The sequence below is a fragment of the Lepus europaeus genome, chromosome 9 (assembly GCF_033115175.1).
Source record: "Lepus europaeus isolate LE1 chromosome 9, mLepTim1.pri, whole genome shotgun sequence".
Classification (NCBI taxonomy): domain Eukaryota; kingdom Metazoa; phylum Chordata; class Mammalia; order Lagomorpha; family Leporidae; genus Lepus; species Lepus europaeus.
The window spans coordinates 6415121-6442825 of NC_084835.1; the positions used below are offsets into that span (position 1 = coordinate 6415121).

Sequence of the window (27705 nt, forward strand, 5' to 3'; positions counted from 1 at the left end):
ACCATGGGCAAGCACAATGCCACGCAGATACTGTGTGAGATACAAGTCTGCAAATGATGTGATGGCCAAGTTCCGAGTCCCAAGCGTGGCTCACAATGCGTCCCACGTGGAAGGCACTGAGGGGTCACGTTCCACCATTCTCGGAACAGAACTCAAATGCCTGAGCGTGGCTCACAGCACCCAGTGTGACCCCAATCCCTCCCTCACACCCAGCCCAGGCCTGTCCCGGGTCTCTGCACCCATGACTCCAGCCTCCTGGAATGTTCCCTCCTCCGTGACTCTGCTCAGCTGACTCATTCTCCTCCTTCAAGCCCGTCACACCCTCAGCTGGGCCTCCCAGGACCACCTGATCCAAAGCATGGCATCCGGTGAACCCCTCCCCCACCTTGGATTTCTCCCAGCTGCTCCCTGCCATCTTGAGGACCTCATCCAAGTACTTGGTCACCTGCTGAACACCGTGTCCCCCACCCGAAGTGCACGAGGGCCAGGACTTCCCCATCTTATCCAGTGTCGTATCCTCCACTCAGGGCCCAAGCCATAGCCGTTCCTCTTCCAGGGTTTCCTTCCTTCCTTCATTTATTCATTCATGAATGGAGAGGAAACCACGCGAGCAGAGGCAGAAGTGCCGGCCAGGACCCAGCCAGGACGGCGACAGCAGCCGCAGCGTCTGGCTCCAGGTGCTGCCTGTTCCTGGCACCGTCCTGCACGATCCTGGCAGGGGGGGATCTGGAGTCAGAAGCCCTGAGATAGCATTTCAGCTCTCCTCCGGCCCCCTGCCAGCCGCATGACCTTGCACAAAGCCCTTCACTGTTCGCGTCTCCATTTTCTCCGAGACCGAGGCTGCCTTAGACGTCAGGCAGGTGAGAGCTTTGTCACCAGACAGCCCCAGGGGTGGTTATCTTCTCCAAGGGGAGGCATTCTTCTTATTCCCTCGGGTGTCCTTTGACCTAGCATAGGGTTGGCTTGAGACCAGTGTCCAGACTGCTGGGTGGAAGACAGGATGCTAGAAACAGCCCAAGAACACACAGCAGTGGCCCTGTGGGAAATCCGATCTCTCTACTGTTGCAACCTCCAACAGACATCCCGTTTTCTTCCCAAGAGAAGGGAGAGGACCCAGAGCTCCAGTGAAGCTGAGGTTTTCCTGAACAGTCCCCGGTTGTCACAGCTTGTCCAGGTGTGCCGCTGAGTCTGTGACTATCAGACTCCTGGTCTGTGGGTCTGTGGGTTTAAAAGGCCACAATTGGGGCCAGCACTGTGGCACAGTTAGCCTACGTCTCCTATGCTATCCCATATGGGCTACAGCTCATGTTCCGGCTGCTCCTCTTCCAATCCAGCTCTCTACTATGGCCTGGAAGAGCAGTGCAAGATGGCTCAAGTGCCTGGGCCCCAGCACCCACGTGGGAGACCTGGAAGAAGCTCCTGGCTCCTGGCTTCAGATCAGCCCAACTCTGGCTGTTGGGGTCATCTGGGGAGTGAACCAGCAGCTGGAAGACCTTTCTCTGTCTTTCCCTCTCTCTGTAACTCAAACTCTCAAATAAATAAATAAATAATTTCTTTTTTTTTAAAAAAAAAAAAGGCCACAGTCGGCATCGAGAGCTGGGAGAGGCTTTGCTGTAGCGCCAGCAGGCGTGTGCTCCCTACTCTCTGCAGGTCCTCCAGACAGGAGGCCAGGGCCACGCCCAGCCTCACGTTCTGACAAACAGGCTCAGGATCTGCGGCACTGCACCTGGAGCCAAGAGGAGCGAGAGGGGCAGGGGAGCTGTCGGTTGGCACTACACAGTGTTGAGGTCAACAAAATCAGCAATTATTCTACGGAACAAGGATTTCTCAAGACGGGCAAGGAGGGTGGCTGGGGCAGGAGTAGGAAATGACTTCACGGGGAAGGCTCTCGCCCATGTGTGAAAGGCACAAGGCTGGCCTTTGTGAGGCTCCTGGCTGCTGTTCCCACCGCTCTGAAGTAGAGGCTCCTGGCCAGGCGGCCGGTGCGGCGCCATTGTTCCCAGGACTCGCTACTGAAAGGGACATTCACACAAACCCCGCCCACGCACGGCCCTGTCAGAGGTGTGCACGGGACCGGCCGTACCAGGTGCAGCCTGGCACCACCTCCGCCCGGCTCACCTGACCCAAAGCAGGAATCCGACCTCTGGTCACTCCACAAACGCAATCCTAGCCTCTGTTGTGTATAGGGAGTGGGGCTATAGCGGGCAGACAGCAGCACACACACATATATATATATATATAATCAATTAGAGAAATTTGTGAAAAAAAGAAAAACAAAGAATCCAGCTGTCTCCATGGAAAAGGTGTCTCTGGGGCGGGTGTTCTGCGCAGCGGGTTACACCACATCCCGACCCAGCACAAGTTCAGCGTCCCGGCTGCTCCACTTCCGATCCAGCTCCCTGCTAGGCGCTGGGAAAGCAGCTGAAGACGGCCCAAGTCCCTGAGCCCCTGCACCCACAGGTGAGGCCTTGATGAAGCTCCAGGCTCCAGGCTTCCGCCCGGCCCAGCCCCAGCCATTTGGGGAGTGAACCAGTGGATGGAAGCGCTCTCTGGCTCTCCCTCTAACACAGGCCGGCTGCGGAGCCCGGGCTCAGCGGACAACAGGCTGGGCCTGGGCCCACCACCATGTGCTGTAAGAGCTGTGACATGACAGGGTGCAGGGCCAGGACCCTGATGGAAGCTGGCACGCCCAGGCCCGCGGGATGCCACCTTCTCTGCAGATCACCAAAATCCAAGGCTGCGGTGGACATCGCCCGGGGGCCCCGCCTGATCACCGCCCCTCCTAGGGGTCACTCCGAGACCACGGTGAGAAGCGGGTCCCCAGGGTGTCCTCTGGCTCGCGGACCAGAGAGAAGGCACCTCAAAACCACGTCAAGACAATACAGCTAGAAATCCAACCCCACTCTGGGCTTCGCCTGTCCCCTCCTGGGTCCACGCACCTGCCCCTGCGCCCCCGGGGCGGGGTGGGCAGGGGATCCCGGCTCAGCCTCTATTTCTGGACGCAGCATCACTAAAAATACCTCGGCCCGCGCATTCGGCCTCGGCCCCTTCTGACCCAGGCGGACCGCGGCGCCGGAGGAGGGCGCGGGGCGGGGCGGGGCCGGCCGCGCTGACGTCAGCGCCGCGCTGCGCGGGGGGGGCTGCGGGGGGCGGCCTCGCGCTGCGATTGGCTGGCCCGGCGCGGCCGCGCGCGCGGATTGGCCGGCGCGGTTTTCGAGGGAGTCCCGCTCGCCGATTAAAGCGGGCGCGGCGCCCTCTGCGCGCAGAACTCTCCTCGCGGTGTGAACCCAGCCAGCGATCCTGCGTCCCCTGCCCGGGAAGATGGCCAAGGTGGCCAAGGACCTGCGCGCAGGAGCTCAGAAGGTGAGCGGGGAGCGGGGTGCTGGCCGCCGGAGTCCTCTGGAGGTGGAGAGGAGGGGGCGCCGGGACCCCGCTCCGCGGCGTCGCTGGGTGCGGGTCTCAGGGAGCGCCCTCGTCCTCGTCCTCGGGGAAACTTGTATTTTGTGGCCCTCTGGGGCCAGCCTTTGCCTCCGGCTCCCGACGCCCGGAGAGGTGGACGCTGCGGCCGGGGTGCGCCGCGCTGACCACCGGGGTCGCAGCTTCTGCCGGCCCCGCGCACACAACCCCTTCTTTACCTGGTGCCGCGTCCCCCTCGGAGCCTGGAAGGTGGACGCGGGTGGACAGCGGGTGGACGGCTGCAGGAGGGCGCGAGCCGCCCAGCGCGCACGTACCCCACCTGAGCGCATGGTGGGGGGCACAGGCTGGAGCCCCGGAAGGCGTGGGGCTCCCAAGGGAATGTATCCAGGGAGCTGGGGTTCCCGCAGGCAGGGTGTCAGTAAAGCCTCTAGCGCTCCGCCCCTGGGCCGCGCCCCTCCAGAGCCGCTTCTCCTGGCCTCAGTTTCCTTGCTAACGCGGGGGTGACTGCCACGGTGAGTGACACTGTGGCCCCAGCTCCCAAAGCAGCCGCTGCTAAGTTCTGATTACAGCTGCGGTTTGGTCCAGCAGGGCCATCTGCCACTACCTGTGGGGCCGAATGAGAGTGAGAGTGAGAGAGTGAGAGAGAGAGAGTGAGAGTGAGAGTGAGAGAGTGAGAGAGAGAGAGAGAGAGAGGCAGAGAGACAAGGTCAGGATCAAAAGCACGCACACGGGCCACTTGCCGGCCTGGCACTGCCGACTGCAGTTGTTCCCTTCTGTTGATGCCTGTCCCAGGGCCCTGCCCCTGCCACGGATCCACCCAGGCAGGTTTCATCCTGGCCTCTCTGGAATGCGCCGTGCCCCTTGCCCACTCTCGGTGGGGTCACGTCATCTCCCCGTGGAGTCTAGGCCTGTGGCCGGACACCGGGTGGTGCCGGCATCATGTCCCTCCATGTTGGCGGGAGTCCCCCTGGCTTGTCTCGGCTCTAGCACCCCAGCGGGTCACCTAGGGTGTCTGTCCACTTGTGGCATGCGGCACTCGTGAGACCCGTGTGTCTGGACGGCCTCCCCATCCCAGGCAGAGGAGCGGAGCTGTGCTGTCCTTGGAAAGGGGGTGAGCGGGGGGCGCTGGGACTTGGAGCTGCTCGCTGGCTGGCTTGGGAAGCAACACCCCCAAGGCCTGCCTGTGCCTTGCCTGACGGGCCCTTGTTCTCCTCCTTTGCACAGGAGACTGCAAGGATCCGGATTAGGGGTGGGCCATGTCCTTGTCACTCTCTAGTGCCCCCTTCCTTGGCCTGCAAAGTGTTGAGGCTGCATCGAGACTCACCTGCAGACTTAGACAAGAATGCAGTAGGTACTGATGCGGGATTTTTTTTTTTTTAACACCTCTGGAGAAAGTAGCAATGAGCCAGAAGATTGCCACTTTGTAGAATAAGTGGTGTCTTCAACTAGCAACCCAGGGAAGGAGCCGCTGACCGTCCTGCTGTGGGTTTTAAGTGTGCTGTGTGGGATCAACAGCTTGCTAAAGAGGTTTTATTGTGTGTTTACTTGTTGAATCTCCAATGGTGGGGAGGGGGGAGGGCTTTTTTTTTTTTTAATAGCATTTAGCCTCTGGATGCATAGTCAGACTTGGAGATTTTGAAACAATTTCATAGACCCTCAGAGCAGCAAGGGACCTATTTACAAAATGAGAAACAGCTTCAGACAGATCCTGTGGCCACTGCCCAGTGCCCAGGGCAGCCCCAGGAGCCCCCAGTAGCTAAAAAGTCATGAGAGTTCTTCAAGGAAGAAGATGAGACCCCAAAGTCAGGGCAGCTCCAGACCGGCTGAGGGACAGTCTGGCCCAGAGAGGCAGAGATTGGGAACAGCTCCCGACCGCCCTGTCGTGAGCTCAGCCGGAGAATCCCAGCGGCTGTCCTGGGGCCATCATTTGTTTTTCTGGTAGGAAAGAGAAGTTTGCTGGCACAGAGCATTCTCTGGGAGCCGTGCAATGGCCAGCATTCCTGGGTGAAAGAGGGCCTCGAAGGCCAAATGCCATTTCCCTTGCTGGGACCAGCCACTGTTATGGCTACATTCTAGTGTTTGCTAAGAATGCTGGTGACACAGACAGGCTATGGCCTCGTGTCTGGGTCCAGATCTCGGTGCCCGGCTCCTAGCCGTGTGCACCCCAGCGAGCTGGTGAGCGGCCGAGTCTGTGTGCCGGCCTCTCCTGAAGGTGGTGGAGGCGGCACCAGCTTCCTGCCTCCCAGAGTGGACGAGACAGTTAACAACCTGAGGTCTGCAAAAGGCTTGCTCTCGGGGGACGCTCCCAGGGTCGTCCTCGGTGTTGTGTGGGTGCTGGAAGGAGCCCTGTTTACAACTGTCCCATCTGCAGAGCACCCAACTGTCTGTGCCCGAACCTGAGCCAGCGGCCCAGCCCCATACGCTCGGGCAGGGCCCAGCGACCCGGCCTGCCTTCTCTACCCGCACACACAGAACCTGCTCACAGGCATCAGGGGCCCTTTCTGAACTCAGATTGCCAGACGCCGAACATTCCACCCTGGGGGTGGAGAGACGTAGGCCTGGAAGGGGGCCTGGAGCTGACTGTCACTCTTGCGATGGGGACACAGAAGCCTAGAGAGGTGACCTCCTCGGGAGCGGTCGCTGAGAAGGGTGCCGACGCCTGCTGGGCTCTGCAGGAAGCCCTGTGCAGCCGTTCCCAGGAATTTAGGCAGGTTCGGAGCAAAGAGACCCACAGCACATTTCTCCTGCCTGTGCGTGCTGCCCGGTTCAGCTCCACCCTTCCCCCCAGCCCGCCCAGCCTTCCTGTCCGCCAGGTCAGTCCCCACCTCTTGTACTCAGCCCTTCCTGCCTCCGCCTCCAGTTCCTGCAGGGTGCACAGCCGTGGGCACGCTGCCCGGGTGAGCCGGTCCAAGATAAACACAGCTCCTCCAGACCTGTCCTGGGCTCCCTCAATCTTGAAACATATTAAGCTGTCACTTGGGGACCGTAACAGCCAAGGCGCTGGAGACATGCCCATAGGTGTACGAGCCCCTTGGCTCCAAAGAGAGCCTTGTTTAAAAAAGGGGGATGAAAAACTCTCCGTGTCTGTGTAAAAGGGTCTGCAGAAGCAGGTGCTACAGGCACTCCCTTGTGCACCTCAGGTCCTCTGAACAGGTGGGGGCCGGGAGTCACGGTTAACTTTCACTCGGGCGTGGATCCCTGGGGTGCCAGGGCTCTGATCTAAGGGGTCCAGTCGCAGCTCCCCTGCATATGCGCACATGGCACGGTGGGAAATGGTTTTGGTTTTCCCCTCCGAGAGAACTGGGCAGCCCCTCTGTCCACGTTAACTCTCCAACAGTGGCCAGGAAGGAACAGAGTGAATTCGGCAGAGACTGGGCCCAGGAAGGGGGCGCTATCACACAGGCTGCTGTGGGGTGCCTCTCCTTCACATTCCAGCCAGGAGCGAAGGAGGGGGGCAGCCGTGCGCTCCCGAGCAGAGACACCAATTGCCCACGGGAGGAGAGCCACGCTTCCGTTCCCACTCACATCCAGGACAGTTTGTGTATGGCAAAGCAGAGACTGGCCCCAGTGAGTCACAGACCTAGGGGGCTCTGCGTGTCCCCGCCGTGCATCCACAGCAGTGTCGGTACTAAGGACGCGTGTGTGGCAGGGCGACTGAGTCACTGCAGCAGCGGCTGGCTGTGCACTTGGGGCAGGTCACCTCCCTAGGAAGGGGCAGAGTTTGGTGAGACCCGGGCTTCCGCCTCTGTCCTGCTGGCCTCCCCTGTGCAAGAGGCCATCTCTCAAAGAGTGAATGATTATGGCAAACAAGGCCCAAAGCTCCACGCCCCTGGGAGCAGGCAGCGGAGTGGCTCACCAGGACCTCCCTGGGGGAGGGTGACAGCCTTCCCTCTCCCTGGTCCTCTATTTGGAAACATCGCCCCCTCTTTTAATCTGACAACAGCAAGAGGATTTGGCCACCAGCTGCCCCGACCTCAGCAGGTGCGGAACCGCCAGCCCCTCCCATGGGCGCCCCATGAGCTGACGGCATTTCTGCCCCTCCCAGGAGCGTGTGGGGTGCCCTGGCGCACAGAGCGGCGGAGGCCTGCGAGACTGCTCTCCATCAGACTTTCATGGACAGAGTTACACAGGAAGTCGGGTCACATTTATCAGATAGCCAGGCGTACATATTTGATAAGGAAGCTATGTTTTCACAAAAATAGAACCAAGCATCTGATTGTGGAGCTTTGTTAAAGCGCAACTCCCACACTCCTTGGCTCCTGTCTGCTCTTTTACATGACAAGCAACTGTCTTCTGTGTTTCCCCAGAAGGGATGTGTTTGTTCTTACATCCGTTACGCATATGGCTTCTGCCCTCCGTGAGGACAGCGTTGTTTGGGCATCGGGAGGACACAGGACGGATGCGTGACTGCTCCCTGCAGGTTAGCGCCCTCGGCCTGCAGGACACCTGTGCTGTACAGGAGCACACAGGTCGTGGGACACGGAAAACACCCTCTCTGATCCCACACCGGCCCCTCCCAGTGAGAGGCTAGCAGTTGTTCATCCAGAGCAGAGTGTGCTGGAGAGGGGCATGGGCACTGCTGCGGCTTCCCCCCGGGTCAGGTTCTCCTGACTCACTGACCTCCCAGAGGCTGCCCAGCATCCCCAGCGGCCACAGCGCACCGAGCTGGGGAATCCTGCCACCCACCGCGAGCCCCAGCCATGCCGTGGAGTATTGCTAGAGTCCCCCCTGCTGTTCTCGAAGGGACTCTCGCGAGAGGCTGGTAGCGAGTCCTTTTATACAGCCACACATATTATCCTGACGTTTGAAAAACAACCCTGGGGATCCCAGGCTGGGGCTTCCAGGAAATTCAGGCCTGACTCGGGGGGCCCCCAGCTGGGGCAGCTTTAAAAGCCAGTGAGATTGCTCAGGGCAGGGAGAGCACAGGCTGCCTTTGGGCGTCGCTGTTGAGAAGCACAGAGGAGCGTGGGTTTGTTCGTGGATTTTTTCCCCCTCTCTGGGAACTGTGTAAGATCTGTCTATAGAATCAGATGCAGGCCGATCAGTGTCTGACAGAGCTGAGCAGGGTCTTGCAGCCTCCTGCTTGTTGGGGATGGGACTTGAGGCAGAAGGACACTTCTGCAGGTCTGGGATGTGAGTGGGTGGGGCCGGGAACAAGATGCACGGATAGCATCTTTTGTGAATGAAGGAGGCGGGTGTCTGCTCTAGCGTGTCCTGACTCTGGGCCAGCCTCGAACCTCAGCAGACCAGGTAAACATTCTGGCTATGAACTGGGCTTCAGCCATAAGGTTCAGGGCTCCTGTGGAGGCGTGGTTAAACACACAACACCTGCAGGCACAGAGATGCGGTGTGAGCCACGGTTCCGCCATCGGCCGGGTCTGTACACTTTGCCCAGGGGCCTCAGTCATTCGGGCCTCCAGCCCTTCATCTGCAGTTCTCATTGGAACTCAGATTGTGCGAGAACCGGTGTGTGCTGCCTGGATGTGCAGCGCGTGCTCAGGGAACGCTCCTCCCTGCTGTCGGGGTGTCCGCCCGTCAGCACCGCACGGCCGTCCCACGGCCATCACGTGCTGGAGCTTGAAGACTTAGCTCAGGTCCCTGCAGCGCACACAGTGCGCAAGATACCCGACGACAGCACCTTCTCTCTAGCGCTGAACGTGGACTTGGCCACAGCCACGCTCAGGCCTTGGGGGCCTGCTTGGTGCCCTTTCCGGGGCAGCCCTCCCCTCACCCAGTGTCGGCTGCTGACACGGGCCTCACTCGTGGGGGACTCGTTCTTGCTTCTCCACGTGGGGAGTATTTAGCATCTGTCGTGTGTGAGTGCCGAACACAGGACAAGGAGTAGGGAGCACTTGGGTCTGATCTTCAGGGTGGTGGAATCTGTTTATCCTAAGGCAGGAGAGAGGCCACGGACAGTCACTGTGCCCACTGTGCTGCATGCTGTGTCCTAGCCCCGCCCCCGACACACACGCCCACCCTCGGAGCCATGGCCCAGCCCCACAGTGAAACAAGGAAGTCAGGTTAAGAGTTCGCCTCCCAGGTAGCACATTTCCAACAGAGCCCTGGGGAAGAAGACAGCAGAGGCAGTGGGTGCAAAGAGGTCCCAGGCCAGGAGCCCTCTGCCAACTCAAATCCCACCAAGAATCAGCACCCCCTACCCTAGCCTCTTCTCACAGAGTGGTGGTGGTAGACCAGTTGTCTGGGCTGAGCAGGTGGCCTGAGACAGCTGCACACTGTGGTGATGATTATATATATGTATGTGTATGTGTATATATATATATATATATATATATATATATATATATATTGTGTGTGTGTGTGTGTGTTTGGTGTTGATGTCACAGACACCAGAGGACAGGGCACACAGCAAGGGCTCCTGGCTGACGATGCCCTTAACGAGAGAGCATCTATTTGGGCCGTATGACTAAGTGGCATTTCTCGGTACTGATGCCTGAGGCTGACCACCAAGGTGACTGACAGGGGACACCTGCTGGCTGCAGAGTTAGAAGGAAGGGGGGCCCATCTCCTCCCAGGACAGAGCCGCCGCAGCCAGCCAGCCTCAGGGCCCCCCACCCCCGCCAGTGCCCCTGTTGAAGGGATACAGCTGTGATGGGGTCTGGGGTCAGCCCTGGAGGCCTCTCTGTGCTAGAAGTATAGGAGGGGGACTCTGTGGGGATCGCACTGGTGGACAGAAGAGAGGGTTTGAACCAGGGGTCAGAGCGCAGAACTCGGGGTTGTCAAGGAACTCAGTGATGCGTAGCCTCCAGATCCCTCCCTCCCTCACGGAAACGTGAAGTTTCTCGTGACAGTGGATGAAGGCCAGGCTCCAGGAAGCCTTCCGGGTGTTTCCCGAGCATCCGCTTATGGAGCTGAGCCCCGCCCTCAGCACATGATCAGACCCCTCCCTGCTCTGAGGTGACCCTGCTCTCAGCCCTGTCAATGCATTGTACGTCAGTGTTTCACTGTTGGTGCCCTGCGCAACTTCATCTTGTGCACCCAAACTCGGTCCTGAGAAGAGATACATCCACAGAAGACAGCCAGAGGAGCCCAGACACTCCCATCCAGAGAAAGCTTTAGCAGTAGCATACACACCTGCACACACATGTACATACATGTGCACACATGCACCTGTAATAGAGACCTGAGGCTCTTACAGGCAGCACACTGGGTTCAAATCCCAACCCCGCCACTTACATCCTGTTCCTCCAGTAAACTGTATTCCTCTGAGCCTCGGTTTCTTGGTCAATAAGATGGGTCTAAAAGTTACTTCTTAGCATAGCACTTGAGGTGGAAGGAATGTATGCTGAACAGAGTTAGCGTCACCACTGAATAAGCTCAGGAGAGTAACACGGTGAACAGAATGGAAACCTTATGTTAATGCCTCCTGCTTACTCACTTCTCATGTAGCCACCTTCGAGAACTGCCCTTGCCCGGTGCATTTATTCGATTTTGCACCAGGGTCTGAGCTGGGAAGCAGAGACACAGAGGAAAGGAACCTGGGAATCTGAGAGTTGCAGGAGAGCAAGAAGCTATTAAGTCATCAGAGAAGCACCATGGTGCACGGACAGGCCCCAGGTGCAGGAGGGGCTGGGGACAGCAGGGGAGGGGGCGCTCGGTCCCACCCCTGGGGGTCTCATCCAAGTGTCCCCTGAGCTGTTAGTCCGGGTGGCGCCTGGCAGACCTGCTGCCCACGGACTCCCTCCCATCCGAGGTCTCACTTGGGGACCACCCTCCGTCTTGGGGTGTGTGGAGAAGTACACCAGAGTACACAGCCCAGGTCCTGTGTCCCTGAGTGTCACCTTTGAACTCAATGGATCATTAGAAGGAAAAGAAGCCCCGAGGCGTGGGGAGGGCAGTCAGCCTTTTGAAATTCAGGAAGTGGTTAGCAAGAGCCACAGCCTCCCATCACAGCAGTGGCCCTCGCGCCCAGTTCTGACCTCAGCTCTCAGACTCAGCCCCCCCACCACCACATTTCACAACAGGTGGAGCTGGCCTGAAACCCACCTGGCCCCGGGTATCCTGGTTTCTGTCCTCTGCATTAAACGGAGGAAAAAGACCCCAGGGTATCCCTGTGCTTGCAGGACCTGAGGAAGGGCCGAGGTTGATGGAAGAGCTCTGCTCCCTCAGCTCTGCCTTCCGACCCAGCCCGGGCCCAGCAGCTCCTGGGGAGAGCACCAGCCCTGGGGAGAGCCACACCGGTCGTCACGGCCGCTGTGCCTTCCCTGGACCTCCTCCTGCTGGAACTGCTGCCTGCGGCACATCGCAGCAACCGAAGTTCATTTTCAAGGGTGCAAAGGGCCTTTGGCAGTCTGAGTCTCCCACGCTGGTGCACAGAAGAACAGGGGTTAAAACTCTGGTCTCAGAGGGTTTTAAAGACTCCGTGCTGCTTCCGGAACCTTACCGTGGGCTCAGGCTGGGCGGGCAGGGGCCGTGAGGAGCACTCGCCGCTCCAGGAGGAGTGTCATTTCATTGTTAGAAAGCTCGTTCTCATTTTAGGTTAAAATCTCTCTCTCTGCATCTTCTTATTGCTTCTTTGGTAGCCTTAAGCCTGCATTGGCTTAAGTTCCACTCTACCTGCTACGTCGCATGGTGGGTCACAGCTAAGGTCAGAGCATGCGTTTCTTGGGTCACTGCCCACCTGCTGGGAGACCTGGCACCAGCTGTTGGCCAAGCGAGCCAGACACTGCCAGTTTGCTGGGATTCGTGCCAGCTCCTCCATTTAGACAGGGTCTGTCCCACCCCTTCCACCCTCACCCTGGTGGGAAGGCCACTTCTGTGCCACCCAGCTTCCTGCTGCTCAGAAGTGGAAGATGTGGCCAGAGACAGGGACTGGGCAGTGTGAAGGCACCAAGAGAACTGCAAATCCAGGTCACACACGCTGGAGGAGCCAGAGCATTCCCCGTGCAAGGGAAGAAAAACGGAGAAAGGATGGGCTCAGAGAAGGCTACGGAGGCAAAGAGTAACCTTGGTACAGACAGGAGATCCCAGGCTTAAAAACAACAACCTGCAAAGGTATTGTAGCTCATTCCCACACGGGGCACTGGAACCATCGGACCCTCAAATTGTGTCCTGACTTGTCCATCTAGTGGGAGTGCCCCATAAAACTAGATATGACAGCTGGCCCCCAAATGAACTCAATTCTCTTTAAAAGATGCCCCTGCGAAGGTGGAAGGCCATTGAGAGAGGGAAAGTATTCGCAGTATGTGTTTCTGACAAAGGCTCCTATGCAGAACGTACAAAAGGCTCCTACAAAGCAACACAAAGAGCTAGATTTTGAAAACAGTGAGTGAGGTGCTGCCTGGCTGATACACACAGGAGGCACTGCTCATTTGGAACACGAGGGGACGGCCAACACTGAGGACGCCAAGTGCTACGGAGGATGGGGAGCCCCTAGAACCCACACTCGTCTGGGAGGGTGCCCCATGCCACAGCCATGTTGTCTAACTGTGTGACAGATCCCAACAGAGCCAATGTGCACCTGCTCCATAGCCCAGTGACTTCGCATCTGGGTAGCCAAGTATCCAAGAGAAAGGAGCATGGATATCCATGAGGAAAACCGTCAGCGAGCATATTTAGGGCAGTTTTATTCCTAATGCCATTGAAATCTCCCTCAACAAGAGAATGGGCAGGAAAAATCACTTTATATTTAAATAGCTTAAGAACTCTAGCATATGCAACAGCATGGGCAGCCTTAACCATAACAAACAAAAGCAGGCAGAGCATGCACACTATGTAAGTCCCTCGTCTGGCATTCAGAGCAGAAGGAGGGACCGGATCCATGATGACAGGGAAGTGTGATGGCCGGACCCCTACGACAGGCGGCGTCGGGCCATGCAAGGGCACACAGCAACTTCTGGCCACTCCCAAGAATCCCACACCTTTGCGTGGTGCTCCTGTGGATGTGTGAACTTGTACTGCAGGTGCACCTGGAAGACCCGCCCACACAGCGTCTGATGAGCAGCTGGCAAGTACGGATCGTGAGAACAGTGGGGCTAAGGGCCAGGCTGCTTGGTGCAGCCTCGGGGGTGAATCTGTGATGGAGACCCTGTCCCTGGACGCCCTCGCCGGCCCCTCAGTTTGCCTACTAGCTGCCTCTGCGACCCGTGGAGCAAGATGAGAGTTGGGGGTGCAGAGCCAGGTTGCGACAGGAAACGGAAGTCAAGCGAGAGAGCTGGGGAAGCAGCAGCCTGGCCAGACCTCGAGCTGGGCGTGGCCACATCTGACCCGCAGGAAGACCCTCCTCTCCAGCGAGAACTGCAGGCAACAGGCCCCCATTCCTGCCCCTGCTGCAGCCCTGACCTGGCAACACAGGGGCCCTAGGACAGACTCCAGCCGTGTCCCTGGGCTGGGGAGGCCGTTGGCCTGGTCCAGAGAACCACGGCAGCCACGGTCAGCAGTGTTGATCCCCGAGAGAAGCGAGCCGGGAACCGGCGGGAAGCTGGCCACTGCGCGTTCCAAGGAGTGCTAGCTCAGAGCGTGATCTGTGTCTCGGGCGTGATGAAGGTTGAGAGCGGAGCAGGGCCAGCGGAGACGCCCCACGAGCCACGTCCCCCCGACTCAGGAAAGCGCTGCAATGCTTGCCAAGCACGCACCCTTTGAAGCACAGGGAATTCTGAGCAGGCCGGGCCCGGGCGCGTCTCCTTATCCTGACGACTCAGGGCCGGAGCTCCCTGTTTCAAAAGCGCTTCGCATCAGCTCCTCCCAGTTCTCTGCAAGTTCAGCCAAGCCCTTGACACGGTGCTGCCCACGCCGCGAGGAAGCAGCCGGCCCATCTGTTTACGCAGAGTTCTGCTGGGAGGAGTGAGTGGCTTTTACAATCAGCTGTTAAAATGTGGCTGGTCCAATGAATCACCTGACTTCTGCTCTTGACTAGTAGAGAAACTGCCTCTCTCTTCCCAGCATCCCCTACTGCTCAGAGCCAAGACGCTTAGCAAGGCCAGCCCTGTCGTGCCCTTGACCGTGGGGGCCAGCGTGGAAGCCTTGCTCTTGCCTAGGGCCTGCCAGCCACTCTGACCCAGCCTGAGCCACGCCCCAGGCCTGGTGGGGCCTCCCTCTCTCCTCATCTTTACAACCAGCCCATTTTGTAGGTGAGAAAACTGAGACTCACGGGGGGCGGGTTATGTAAGTTGCCATGGTTACGTAGTTAACGATGGACAGGAGTCAGATGCAGGAAAGTCTACCCCCAGCGTGTCCCTCTGTATCTGCCGTGTTCTCAGTGTGCGGGAGGTGCAGGCTGTGAACCTGGTGTCATGACACTGCACAGAACAGCAGCCAGGGCTGAGGTCAAGGCCAGCAACCCCGCCTTGCACAGAGCTCCCCTGCGCCCTGTCTCCAAAGCATTCCCAGGGTGGGAGTGCTTCTAGAAGGGCGGTGTTTCAGCACAGCGAGTCTGCAGAGCTGAGTGGTGCTCACCGATGGGCCAGAGCTTTCACAGTGTCGAATGTATGTGTGCAATTTCCTGGTGACTCTCGAAAGAATCACCTTCCGCAAGGTAAAGAGGCCGGCGCTCCCTGCAGAGCCCCTCTCCCCTCCTGGGATGCCCCATGCCGGGGTGACACAGACTGGAAGGGGGGTGCTGGGCTGTCCAACAGCAGGAAGAGCATCCTTAGCAGGTCTGGTGGGCTGGGTCAGGGGACTGGCCGGGCGGGGCTACCACCAATGTAAGGGAGCCCATGGGTGTGCGTGGTCGAGGAGGCCAGGTGACAGGTCCATCACCAGGTTCACAGAGAGCTGCAGGGAAGTGTTGACTCTGTGGGTGTGAAGTCAGAGGAGGGGAGAGAGCCGCTGTGTCCACCATGGAGCGAGAGGAGGCAGAAAAGGAGTGGCCAGGGGTGCTGGGTGACAAGGGACGCCTGGAACCAAAGGTGGCTCTCTCTCCTTCTGCATCCCCTTAGGAATCAGCGTGAGACGGGTCTCTAACCTGACAGCTTTGCAGTGCCAGGAAGCGCGTCTGTGTGCTCAATGTTGCTCTAGGCACTGATGAGAGGAGCTGTCCCGCCCAACCCAGAGGGCCTGGAGCCCCTCAGAGCTCAGTCCAGTAGGAGGGGGTCACAGCACCAGTTCCCTACACCGTTCAACAACTGCCATCCCAGTGGGAGGTGCAGGCACACGGCTTCCTGGGACCATCTGTTAGGCAAAGGGAGAGAGAACGGATCCAGGCCAAGGGCACTGCATCGGGGCAGGATCAGGGGCACAGTGGATCGAGCCGCCTTGCCTGGGGTGGGCAAATGGTCAAACAAGTGATTCTGAATTTACTCGAGAGATTTTTCTGGAGAGAAACCTGGCTTGTGTGGTTCCCCTCTTCCCTTTGAAGTGTATCTGGTGAGCTGCAGAGCCCGGCGTTGAGAGTGGGCTTTTCCCACAATTGGCCTCCCACTGACTGCTGTGCCACTCTGCAGGGGTGAGAAAGCTCAACCTATGTACTGTGGGGCACTTTCCACTCTGGAGTGTGGCTTTACTCACCAAGAATCTGCCCATTTATAGTCAGTACAGCTGCTTATTCTACAGGAATATTCAACAGGAAAGGGTGCGAGCTTTGAACTGCAAAGTGAGTTTAGTCTTAGTCTTAAAAAAACACAGGCCAGCAAAAAGGAGAGAACAGGGGAGACATTGTTGCATAGGGAGCTTGTTTTCCAACCAGCAAAGCCTCTTGCAAAAGGCGCAAGCCTGAATCACAGCTCGCGGTGCACCACCCAGACGGCAGTGCCGCTTCAAGTGAATTCCTGCCCGTGCACGTGCGTGTGCGCGTGTGTGCGTGTGCGCGTGTGCTAAGGCCTCCATCGTCACACACACTCTCCGCATTTGGATGTGGGATTCCTGGCTTGACGCATTTGCACAGGCTAAACCTGCAGAGCATTTAGCAATGCTGTCCCTTCACGCAGCACATTTCTTGTTAAGACTCAGACAGGCAAGATTCAAAATCCTCGACTCGGTTTGCTCGGCTCCCCCCATCCCAGAATGAACTCCCATAAAAGCATGTTATCCTTGGAAAGATCCGGAACGCTGCACATTTAGAATTCGGAACGCAGACCAAGTGACATTCTTAGAGGACGACATTCTTAAGACATCAGACTGCTAAAACGCAGAGAACCGTGGAAAGCCAGCGGGTGGCCTGGAGCTTGCGGCTCTGCACTTGACATGAAGTCCATGAAATCCAAGTGCCACAGAAGCCGTTTCCAAGTGAAACTTGCAGATAGGAGGCCTGGGACAGCAGCAGCTTGAGCAGGGTGAGGGGAGCGAGGAGTCCCCAGGGGACTTGATGTGCCCTTCTCTGACTTCCCCCAAACTATTTAGTCCATCTGCAGATAAGACTCCCCCGGGAGGTGGCTAACTTGGGGCTCAGCGTGGGGCTGGGGGCAGAACACAACCAAGAAAGAAAAAGATGGAGTTGGCACCCAGGTCAGCTGCTGCCCTCGGGGACCCTGTGTGGTCATAGAAAGTCCAGAAGAGGAAGCAGCCAAGAGGACCTCCTTCCACTGATTAATAAAGTCTCAGATAACGAGAAACCCAGGCTATTCTCAAGATAAAACCAAGCAGGGCTCTGCCCCCGGGGCCGGCTGTGTGCGGGTCTGCCTTTGCACACGCCACCGCTTCCGGAAGCCTGGGCAGCATCTGTCGCTAGTTCAGAGACAGCTGGTGTCTGAGGGAAATCCCAGCCCAGTCTTCCGACTCCCGCCGCGGCGGTCCAGCGGGGCCTCTCATGCTCAGATCTGCCGGCATGCTGCGGACAAGACGGCGCATAAACACGGTTATCGCGAGGGGCTGGTGGCCGCACAGTCTGGTGCCCTCTCCTCTGTCATGGCCACCCTGGCAGCCAGACGCTCCACAAAGATGACCCGCACTTGAGGCTGGCCAAGTGCAGGAGCCTTGTCCGCCCGCCGCGAGCTGCTCGGCTTAGGATCCGAGCCATCTGCCTTGTCCCCTGCTGCTGCTCCAGCGTGAGCCCAGCCTCGGCACCCTGGGAAGGTGAGAGGTGGCTGCGGCACCTCCCACGCTTCCCACGTTCCGGGGCTCCTGCCGGGGGACGGAGCCCAGCTGTGTGAATGAGCTCACGGCACTTCTGTGGCCCCTCTGTCCCCTGTCCCTTGGGCCAGGCCTTTCCAAGAGTTGCAAATCCTTGAAAAATGTACTGATTTGAGTCTTATCATCACTCAGTCTATCTTTCGATTGCCAAGTGCTAAAAATATGAACATGAAATCACCCGAAAGGCAGACAGCAAGGAGAAATGGGGGCAGATAATCCTGTCTGGGCCGGCCCAGCACTCGCGGGGTCTGCTCTGTGATGCCAGGTGACAGCATGGGAAGGGGACAGACAGCCAGGGGACTGTGACGGCACAGCATCCATGGAGCATGTGTACGAGAGCAGACGGCAACAAACCCTGCTTCCTTGCATAGTTTTGTGCAACACCTAAGGTATCTGTGTTGTTTAATTTATAAATCAGGCACAGTGAGAGATTGACGTCAACAACCAGTAATAAAACAGAGCAGTTGTAACAACATCCTGTAACACAAGCACCAGCCTCACTACTCTTGGGCCCTGTGGCTGTTTTGACCACAGGTCACTTAAACACAGCGCCGTGGTACCAGTGTGTGTGCTAACCCCGGCAACTGCTTGTGGGCAGGCGGTATAGACCCTGCACGGCTGAGTGACTCGTGTTCTGCACAGGGCAGGGTAGGAGGGGGCAGGGTTTCAGCACAGACTGCTCCGAATGGCGTGCAGTGTCAGGCTTAGGAGAAGGTTCTGGAGTTTTCTGTCTCCTGCTCTTGGACCCCAATCAGCCTGTAGTCCCTGAAACCTTGCAAGACGCAGCTGTGGACCCGGGACGAGAGGGATAAGGACTTCATCAGGACATGCCCGGCACAGACGGCAGACACTGGAGTGGGGGGGGGGGGTGCTGCCGGCGGCTTCCCCACACTGGCTCCCCTCTGGCTCTCCCCGCGGGCACCCGGACTCTTCCAGAACCAGGCTCCACTCAGTGACACTCAGCCACCGGGGGTGGGGTGGGAAGGCGGAGGCGGGATCTTACCCCCGAGAAGTCCACTGCAGGGTCATTGCCAGGTTAGCCTGGTTTGTCCACAGATGACGTGCACTTCGGTGGTCTGCACTGCCCCGCCCCGCCCCACCCACCCACCCCCCCGCCAAGGCGGGGCAGAGAGAAGCTTGGGGAGGCAGTCGAAATTGTTCCCTAAAGACTGGTCCCCGAGGCCTAGGAAGATTTCACACACAAACTATCAAACAGGCAGAACCACTGAACGTGGCCCCGCAGTCCTGCCCAGGGAGGCCCTGCTGCCATCAGCTCAAGCGTCCACCCATTGTGTTTGCATCCTGTTGCCTTAAATAGGATTGATCTTTAAACAAAGCCCAAGTTTCCGTCTGTAGAACTCCGAGCAGTCCACCACGGGGCTAATCTCAGTTTGTTTAGTCTGTGTGGTTCTATCTCCATTGCACAATCCGGGGAAAGAGACCTCAAGCGAAAGGACTTCACATCCATGCTTGTCCAGGCCGAGGGACAGAAACACCCAAGGGGCAGCCCCAGGGTGGAAACTGCAGATGTGGGGACTCGTGCACGCACACGTGTGTGCATGCACACGCAGCTCGCTAGAGCCTCTGTCATCCCACGGCCAGTGCAGGCCAGGTGTGTGCTGCTCTCTGTGGGACCTGCACGGCTGTAGCAGGCACTTGATACAATGTCATTTCCACGGTCAGCTTCCAGGCCGTCACCGCTCAGACGGTGGAGACGGGGGCTCAGATGACAAGCGACAGTGGCCACTTCTGCTGTGGCCACCGTGGGAGGCCAGCTGCCTTAAGGCTAGGCAGGGTCCAAGACAGAAGCACCCAGAAGGGGCAGCAAGTGGGAAAACAGGGGTCTCCGGGCCACGGCCTGTAGCCCTAGCGGGGGCAGCGGAGCGGGAGCCAGAAGCCGAGGATGGACAGACAACGGCAGTTCTGCTGGAAACGTCGGGAGGCCACGCAGGCAGTGCTCCTTTCCTCTAACTTCTGAGATGACACCCGTGAGACCCAGGAGCAGAGGGCCCAGGGGGAGCCCCTGTGTGCCCTGGCCACTGCCTCGGTGGCCGGCAGGCCTGGGTCCCGTGCAGGAAGGGCGGCCGGGACAGAGTCCATGGGGTAGACGGCGGTGGCTGTGCTGCTAGGAGCTCATCTCGCACCTCCCTGGCGACTCTGTCCCCGCTCTTTCTCATTCCTCAGAGTGCCTCCAGCACTGGCAGGCGGGCAGGGCCCCAGCCACTCCCCCAGAAGACTGTGGTTTTTAAGAAAAAGCAAAAATGGAGGCGGCTGCCAACCGCAGGGGTCTCATGTGTCCCCAGGCCAGGCGGGGGTTCCTCCATCCCAGGGAGTGCCGGTTCCAGCCGGGGCTCTGGGTGCTCTATGCTCTGGGCAGGACGGGAATTACTGTGCTCAACCAATCAGGCAGGCATGGGCCAGTGCAGGTGCAACCAGAGTGCAACACGCAGGCCACAGTCACACTTGCTGCAGGAGGCTCCTGACACAGTGCGGTGCCTAATGGTGGCAGCTAAGGTTTAAGTGACAAGCAGCATCTGTACCCAAGACGTGCAACCTGAGGTTTGAAAGGATGGCCACACAGTGAGCTCAGCTAAATGGCACCCCCCACCACCACCACACACATACCCAGAACTACTGCTATGTGTCCGTAGCAGGAACGCTGAGGATATAATTTGCAGAGAAGTTTGGGAACCACGGGCAGGGCCCCTCGCTGCTCAGAGTATGGTCCCTGGACCAGCAGCAGTGGGAGGCCAGCAGGGCTGTACAGCGCCAGGCTCGCCCCAGGCATGGTGAGCCAGAGCGTGCCTCAGTGCCGGCCCCAGGTGAGCCTTACATCCGTCGGCGTCCAGCTGGAGAAGTTCGGCCCTCCCTGGACACGCAGGGCAGGCCAGACCAGATGCCCTGCTGAACGAGTCCCTGGCAGTCGGCTTCCTCCAGCCCAGCTTGGGCTTCGCTGGGCATTGTCCATTCTTTGAGTCGGTTCCGAGACACCTGCGATGGCCTCCCAGGTATCTGGAAAACACTTGCTGGCTCGGAGTGCATCGGCTCAGTTACACTGCGGATTTCAGCACTGGGAGATGCTCGTGTAGACTCAAAACCCCAGCACTTCCCTTTGGCTCCTGGGAACCCCTTTATCAGTAGGAAGCCAGCTTGTACTGGTTCCCTTGGCCCCCTTGGCCTTGGAGTTGTAGGACTGCACCAGGCAGTGGGTTACCCTGCAGCTGAGCCCCTCGTGTCTGGTTGTCAGAATCAGCTGCCAGCCGGGTCCCGCCGCAGAGCCGTGCTTTCGGAGGTCTGGGGCACGGCCAAGACTCTGCAGCACTCACAGGGGCCGTGTCCCACGGCTCGGATTCACTTCCTGTGACTGCTGCCGCACCATTCACCCTCACAGGCCATGTACACTGTCATCTACTGGGTGGAGCAGGATTCCGGGTCTGAGGGGCCGTGGGTGTAGACCCTGCTCCACTGTCCCCAACCCACAGATGGAGCCAAGTGGCCCGGTGCCCCCATGGCAAAGCTGAGCATATGGGAGGCTGCCTGGGGACAGGCAGGAAGTGACAGGGTCTGGATTCCAGCATTGTGAGTGTGTATGACATCCTCAGTAGCTGGTTTTTCTCATGAGCCAAATGCAAACCTCCTAGGATCGCTGAGGAAACCAAGCGAGATGGGGGCTGGGAACACATGTTGTAAACTGTGAAGTGCTGTGCCCGGAGTGCAGCAGATCCGACAAGAGTGGAGCTCTGCTGAAAGTGGTGCACATCCAGGCTCCGCCGCTTCCGGGGGGGTGGGGGGGCCTCAGTTCCCTCGTCTGAAAATGAGGTTCCTGCTCTCATAGGGGCCCCCAGGACCTTAAAGGAACTGTGGTGGAAATGCTGGGTGATGGCTATCGCCGTGAGAAAGAGCAGCTAGTTTTGCTGAAAGAGAATCGGAATCACGGTAGACCCCGAGGCGACGTCCGCAGCCCCCAGCCTGGCGCCAGCCGCAGTGCAGAGGGTTCTGCCGGGCCGCGCTTGTCTCCTCTGGCTTCTAGGTCTTTCCTGGCCTGATGCACCTCCTGGGCATCCTCTGCCAGACAGTGACTGCTGGACTGCTGGCTACTGTGGCCGCACTGCCCACTACCACCTTCCCACCTTGTTTCCAGTGTTTGGCTCATTCTCAGCAGTAAACTTATTTCATTCTACAATCTCTGGAAAAACAGGCAGGGAGGAGCCATTCTTCAGAGGAGGGAACCATGGGCGAGGAAGCTGACCCAGCAGGGAAGCCCATGTCCTGCGAGCCCCACGCCCACCCACAGCTCCACACTGCACCACTGGCGTGAGCCCCTCAACATCCATGCCCTGGTGCTGCTCTTGGCAATGGCTTCTCCTGCAGCAGGTACTCCTGGGAGAGAGGAGTCCCAGGGTGAGGCCCTGCTCCGTGCACCCCCAGGGCCTCCAACTACAGTCCTTCCAAGTCCAGGACTCCGCTGGGTGTCTCAGCAGTGCCAATGAGCCACATCCGGCTACCCTGGGGCCAAGAGAAAGCATCCGCGCACTCACTCCCTGGGAGCAGGGGCCGGAGGGGCTGCATTCTAGAAGCTTCTCCCCAGGTCCCAGCTCCTGGGTGGCGCGGTGCCGTGTGTCGCAGACAGAACCCACTGTTTATAAACAGCGCCTCTCGTTTGGCACTGTTTCCGGCTGAGGTTTTCCCCTCCTTGTTTTCTCCATGTGAGGGCCGGCTGGGCCCGCCCGGCTGCCGAGCAAAGCGCCCAGCGTGGAATGGGACCGTGCGTTGTGTGCGACAGCCAGCCTGCTGGCCCCCGGCTGCCTCTCCTCCCTCCAGCAGGTGAGAAGCCGGGGTCCCCGCGGGGCTGCTGGTGCCAGGCAGAGTGCAGTACCCCGGGCCTGGGAAGCCGAACCCTGCCTCCTCCCCTGCCAGGGCACCGCCCGTGGTGCTCGCATCCGTGTCCCCCGCTGATGGGGGCCGCTCCGAGGGCCGACGGCTTGGCTCTGCCTGGCTTTGCAAGTGCCTCAGCTAATCCAGAGCTCATGTCTGCCTGGGCTTGTTTTCCACTCTTCATCCGTCTGTTTATGTACAAGCGCTCTTCAGACAGGGCGTAGAGTATGCATGATACAAAGACGCCGTGAGTGGGTTTCAGGAATTTTTTTTTTTTTTTTGCAACAAAATAAACTTCACGTCTCAATTCCATGTTCCACGAGCTTTCAGAAGCCCCCCCTCCCACTCCTACATGAGACCAAGCAGAGACTGAAAAAGCAGGGAAGACAGATGCTGGGGCGCCCCCTGCAATTCTGAACCCGGAGAATGTTTCCTAAGAACCACCAGTCCGGGGTCTCACAGACTGCCTTTCACAGGCAGGACCACAACATATGGTGCATAATATATGCACACAGCACCCACTGAACCTCTGTGGAACCTCAGCAAGGCAGGGCAGAGTCCGCTGGTCCCCATGGCGCAGGTGAGGGAACAGAGACACCCCAGGCCACTTGCAGTCCGGGAGGGGTGGCGTGAGGGCTGGCAGGTGGGCCACACCGGAGCCTGGTCCACAACGGGTCCTGTCCCCCGGTCCACTGGGGGTCAGTCACGTGTAAGACGGGAGCAGAGCGCAGCGCTCAAGGTGTCGGCGGGTCAGGGGGCCGAGTCCGCCGGCGGGGGGCCGTGAGGTGGTGCTGCCCGGTCCTCACGGTGACTGCACACAACGCCAGCACTGACCGGGCACAGACATGAGTGTAACATGTGCCTCCCTCCGGGTGTCTGCAGCACGGCTCTCACCCCCCGAGCGGCAGCTGTGCGTCCACACAGTGGCACGGCAGGGAGGGTGCAGGAGAGGGGGTTATGAGGAGAGCTTGTGTTCCAGGCCTGGGTTTGCATGCTGATGGCAACAGCGAGGACGGCCCCCTGAGTGTCACCGCCTGCCTTCTCCTCTCTCCTGAGAGAAGAGGGGCAGGCGTTAGGTGCTAGTATCCCCATCCCCAGGCTGCGGAGGGCCTGGCTGTCATGCTGGGCTCCTGCCCCTGGCCCCAGCTCCCTGCAGACGTACGGATGGCTCTAGCACTTGGGTCCCTGCCACTCACAAGAGAGACTGGGTTTGCATTCTCAGCTGAGCGTTGCTATGGCCCGGTTCCAGCCCCTGTGGGCATTTGGGGAAGGAGCCAACAGATGACCTGTCTCTCTCTCTCTCTCTCTGATAGGTAGGCAGGTAGGTAGACAGAGAGTGAAGGAAGTTGCCCCCTGATGTTCTGAGGGCAGCCTCTCCGGGCTCCCCATGTGAGCATAAACACCTTCCACTGTGCTTCTGCAACCCGGGTGCAGGTAATAGCACTGCCCACTTACGGTGCCCACTTACGCTATGGTCTCTGCACCCATTTGGCAGATACGGAACCTGAGGCTCCGTTGGCCCAAGGCCAGAGAGTTGAAAAGCTGGATTTGGGATCCAGGCCTCTCAGATGCCAAAGTCCATGGCTTTCTTACTGCACAACAGGCAGCCTCTCTTGCTCCACACCAAGCACCCCCAAGGGCACAAGATGCTCTGCGTCTCCCCCAGACTCCACTAGGGCACACCCGAGTCTCCTGCTGCCTCCCTGTGCCTGGGACACAGTAGGTGCTCACAGAGGGACATGCATCCTGGTGTACGCCTTGTGAGGCGCCTGTTCCTCCCGCCTGCAGGTGGATCGAGCCCTGCCTCTGATGAAACTGGGAGCAGTGTGTGTGCCTGGACCAGGGCCACGCGGTGCCTGGACCAACTCGTCGCCACCGCCACCCACAGTGGACATTTAGTGCATGGGAGTTCCCTGGCCAGCGGGTGCACGCGCTGCCCCACTGCATCTCCCATTTTAACACAATGTGAGGTTCCTGGGGCAGGTTCTGAACCAGGAAGACTGAAGTGGGGCCCACGGGCCGGCATTTCCTGCAGTGAGCTCGTGGGAGATGCCGCTTGTAGCAAGAGCCCCTCTGAGAGCCTCCTGGGCTTGAACAGAGCGCCGGCAAGGGCCCTGCTCTTGGCTTCGGCTGGTGCAGGACCACTACAGCGGCTGCTGCTTCCCAGGCAGAGTTCAAGTGCTCACGGGGCCGCGCCTGTGTGAGCTGCTCTTCAGGCTGCGACACTGCGCGGCGTGCACATTTGTGCCCGTGGCTTTGGTTTAATCACACGTTATCAACAAATCGGGAATGAATTCCGGAGAGAAAATGCTGGAAGTTTCCATGGTACTGACAGGTTAAGATGGGGGAGCGGCAGCCGATCCACCGGAGCAGCCAGCCGTGGTGTTTGTGACAGCTCTGGAGGCTGGGCGTGGCCACCACGGAATTTTTACTGGGCAGGGTGAGGCCACAGTGCCCGCCCGCCCCATGGCTGCCTTCCCGGGGTCCTCTCTCTACCCCGTCCACAGTGGCCGCGGATGGCTCTTAGCCCTGTGAGCCCCGCACAGTCCTGAGCTGGCAGGCCGGGTCTTTCAGAGGCCGATCATCTTGTGAAGACATTGGGAAGACAAACACCCTCTTCTCTGCCTCCCCCTCCAGATGTCCCTGGGCCAGCAGCAGGCGGCGAGAGGCGTGGCTTGTCTGAGATGCAAGGGGTCGTGCTCCGGCTTCGAGCCCCACTCGTGGAGGTAAGAGACTCCGGCAGCCACTGCCGGCCTCGGTTTCTTTGCAGAACCCTGGTCCTTCTGAGCTGGGCCCATGGAGGGTGTGCGGGCAGCGGCAGGGCATTGGGGGTGTGGGGGGAGGCTGCATAGCACAGGTGCTCCTCCTGCCAGGCCGCGCTGAGAAACAAGAACAAAGTCTGGGGGAAGCAGAGTTCAGAACCGTGTCTCACGTCATTGACAGCCGCTGGGTGGAGGCCACCAAACCCAGCCCAGCCGGGACCGCTCGAGAGAGATGCGGGCAAGCCCGAGCTGAACCCAGGACGTTCAAGCATCACTGTCTGTGGTGCACAGGGCTGGCTGCCCCTTCTTGCGGCACCATCCCTCTGGGTGGGTTTTGATCTGAGAGTGGCCCCTGTGCAAGAAGCAAAAGGCAGTCCATGCAGGGTGTCTGCGGCTGGGGCTGGGAGCCCCGAGTGTGCAGGAGGGGCTGGGAGATCCACAGCACGTGGATCCACAGCCGGGACGAGGCTGCCACACTGCTCAGGCCCCCAGCGTCCGTGTGACTGGCGCCCCCAGAACTGTGCGGGGTAGCCTGTGTGACTGTCCCCTGCACCCCGGGCGGAGGCGCCTTGACCCCCCAGGGCCCCGGTGTCTGTCATTTGGGCACTCTGAGGGGCAGCACATTTGGGAGGGGTCTTCTCAGAGCTGCTGACCTCCACCGTGAGATGGCAATTGCAAAAGGAACTATTTTTAACAAAGTTTCTATTTGATTTGCTTGAAAGGCAGAGGGACTTAGAGAGACAGAAGCAGATCGGCACATTCGTTCACTCCCCAAATGCCCACAACAGCTGGGGCTGGGCCAGGTCAAAGCCAGGAGCCTGGAACTCCATCCAAGCCTCCTGGGTACATGGCAGGGACCCATGTGCTGGAGCCTTCTCCCGCTGCCTCCCAGGGTGCCCATCGGCAGGAAGCAGGCTCAGAAGCAGAGGTGGGACTCCAGCCCGGGCACTGCAGCCTGGGATGTGGGTGTCCCAGCCAGCATCTTAACTACTAGGGCACACGCCCAGCCGTCAGGCTGTTTCTGCCCTCCAGGTTTCATGCCCTTGGCTGCCGGGGAGATATTTAGGCGCCCAGGGTGCCAGCCAACCTGGCTGAGCAGGAGTCCCCCGGCTCATCAGCCCAGGGCAGGACCTCAAACGGCCAGGAGCTGCTTCCTCGTCCAGCTGCGCTGGTGGGAGGTCAGACCTGCCTCAGGGCTCCGCCGGGTCCCTCCCCCAACCTCGGGCTTCCTGCCTCTCCCGGCCCAGCTGTGCCGCTCAGTCCTCGCATGGAAACACAGGCGCTGGCCACCACCTGTCTCCCCACGCCCAGCTCCTAAAAGGGCCAGGCCCGTGGGGGTCAGTGACATCAGTGACGTGCCTGGGTCCAGGCACAGGGAATGTGTCTCGTGTTGGCCCTGCAGTGATGCATGGCCGTCTTCTCAGCTGTGGGCTGGCACGGGTCCTTGGGAGGCTGCGTCTCGTTTCTCAGCCTGAAGCCCACCGAATGTGGCCTTGGCCGTGAGCCTGCCAGCATGCTCGAATGCCATGCTGCCTGTCAGGGTGCTCAAGAAAGACGTGTGACCGAGAGCCACTCCCTGTGCCACCCCCAAGGCCGTGGGCACCTGGTCAGGCTCTAGTCCCCTCTCCCTCTCCCACCCCAGGGCCGTCTCTGCCTGCTGCCTGAGGCTTTCCAACCTCAGCACAGGGATCTGGGGATCTGCTAGTGCCAGGCCAAGCGGCGTAAGCTGTTCAGTCCACCCGGGAGCCAGCAGGGGCATCGCTTCCTCTCTGTCGCCATCAGAAATCTCTCCAGACTGTGTGGGGCGTGGGGAGAACCCCCAATGTGCACCGACACGCGTGCCCCGCAACCGTTCCCAGCATCATCTGCGCACATGTGCGAGGCTCCTGGCATGGACGAGGGCAGGAGCTGCTGGCTGGGATCCATCGCTCCCCTCACTGAGCCTCCCCCGAGCCGGCGGTCGCTCCCGACTCGCTCGTTTCCTTAACAGCTGACACTGCACGCAGCGCGGCATCTGGGACGCAGCACAGGGAACTCCCGTACCCTAACCCTCAGCAGCCTGGCGCCCAGTGCTTTGGTTTCTGGCTGTCAGAGAGAAGCACTCGCTCTCTAGGGAGCCTGAAGCTGTCCATCTCCCAGCCCCCAGCAAAGCCCTCCAGGGACCCTGTCTGCTCTGCGGGCTCCCTCCCCCAGCCCAAGTCTCTGGAAGAAATGGCCCCAATGCACTCACACTTGGGTGCTTAAAAGCAGCTGGAACTCCGAGGCCCCTAAATCTTGGGGGATAAATCCCAGTCCTGCTCCAGAGCAGGGGTGAGCAGACGGTTCTGGTAAACACACTCAGCTCCGGCACCCGGCTCCCGGAGCAGCCACAGACAAGACGGAAGCGGGTGGCCACGGCCGGGTTCCGACGGCACTTGGTGGGAGCAGACCGAGGGCCGGGTGCAGGCTGCAGCCGCAGGGCGTCTCCAAGCTGGTGAGCTGGCGCTGGCCGTGCGGCCGCTCCTTTACCAACCACAGTGCCACCCCACACTCCACAGGCACAAAGGCGGGCAGTTTCCTGGCCCGAAGCCCTTTCATCCTTTGCCGGGGGTACGAAAGCGGGTCTGGGAGCTTGCTGTCACAACAGGGG

General features: G+C 59.5%; 1 protein-coding gene across 1 annotated transcript in view; it reads left to right on the top strand.

The window, feature by feature from the left end:
* Window positions 1-3274: 3274 nt before the first annotated feature.
* The window catches only part of LMCD1 (LIM and cysteine rich domains 1), a 40558-nt gene continuing 16127 nt past the window's right edge, over window positions 3275-27705 (top strand). The window contains exons 1-2 of the mRNA XM_062200358.1: window positions 3275-3363; window positions 24952-25040. Coding sequence (XP_062056342.1) covers window positions 3322-3363; window positions 24952-25040 — 131 coding nt within the window. The 5' untranslated portion in view covers window positions 3275-3321. The remainder of the gene's footprint in view (window positions 3364-24951; window positions 25041-27705) is intronic.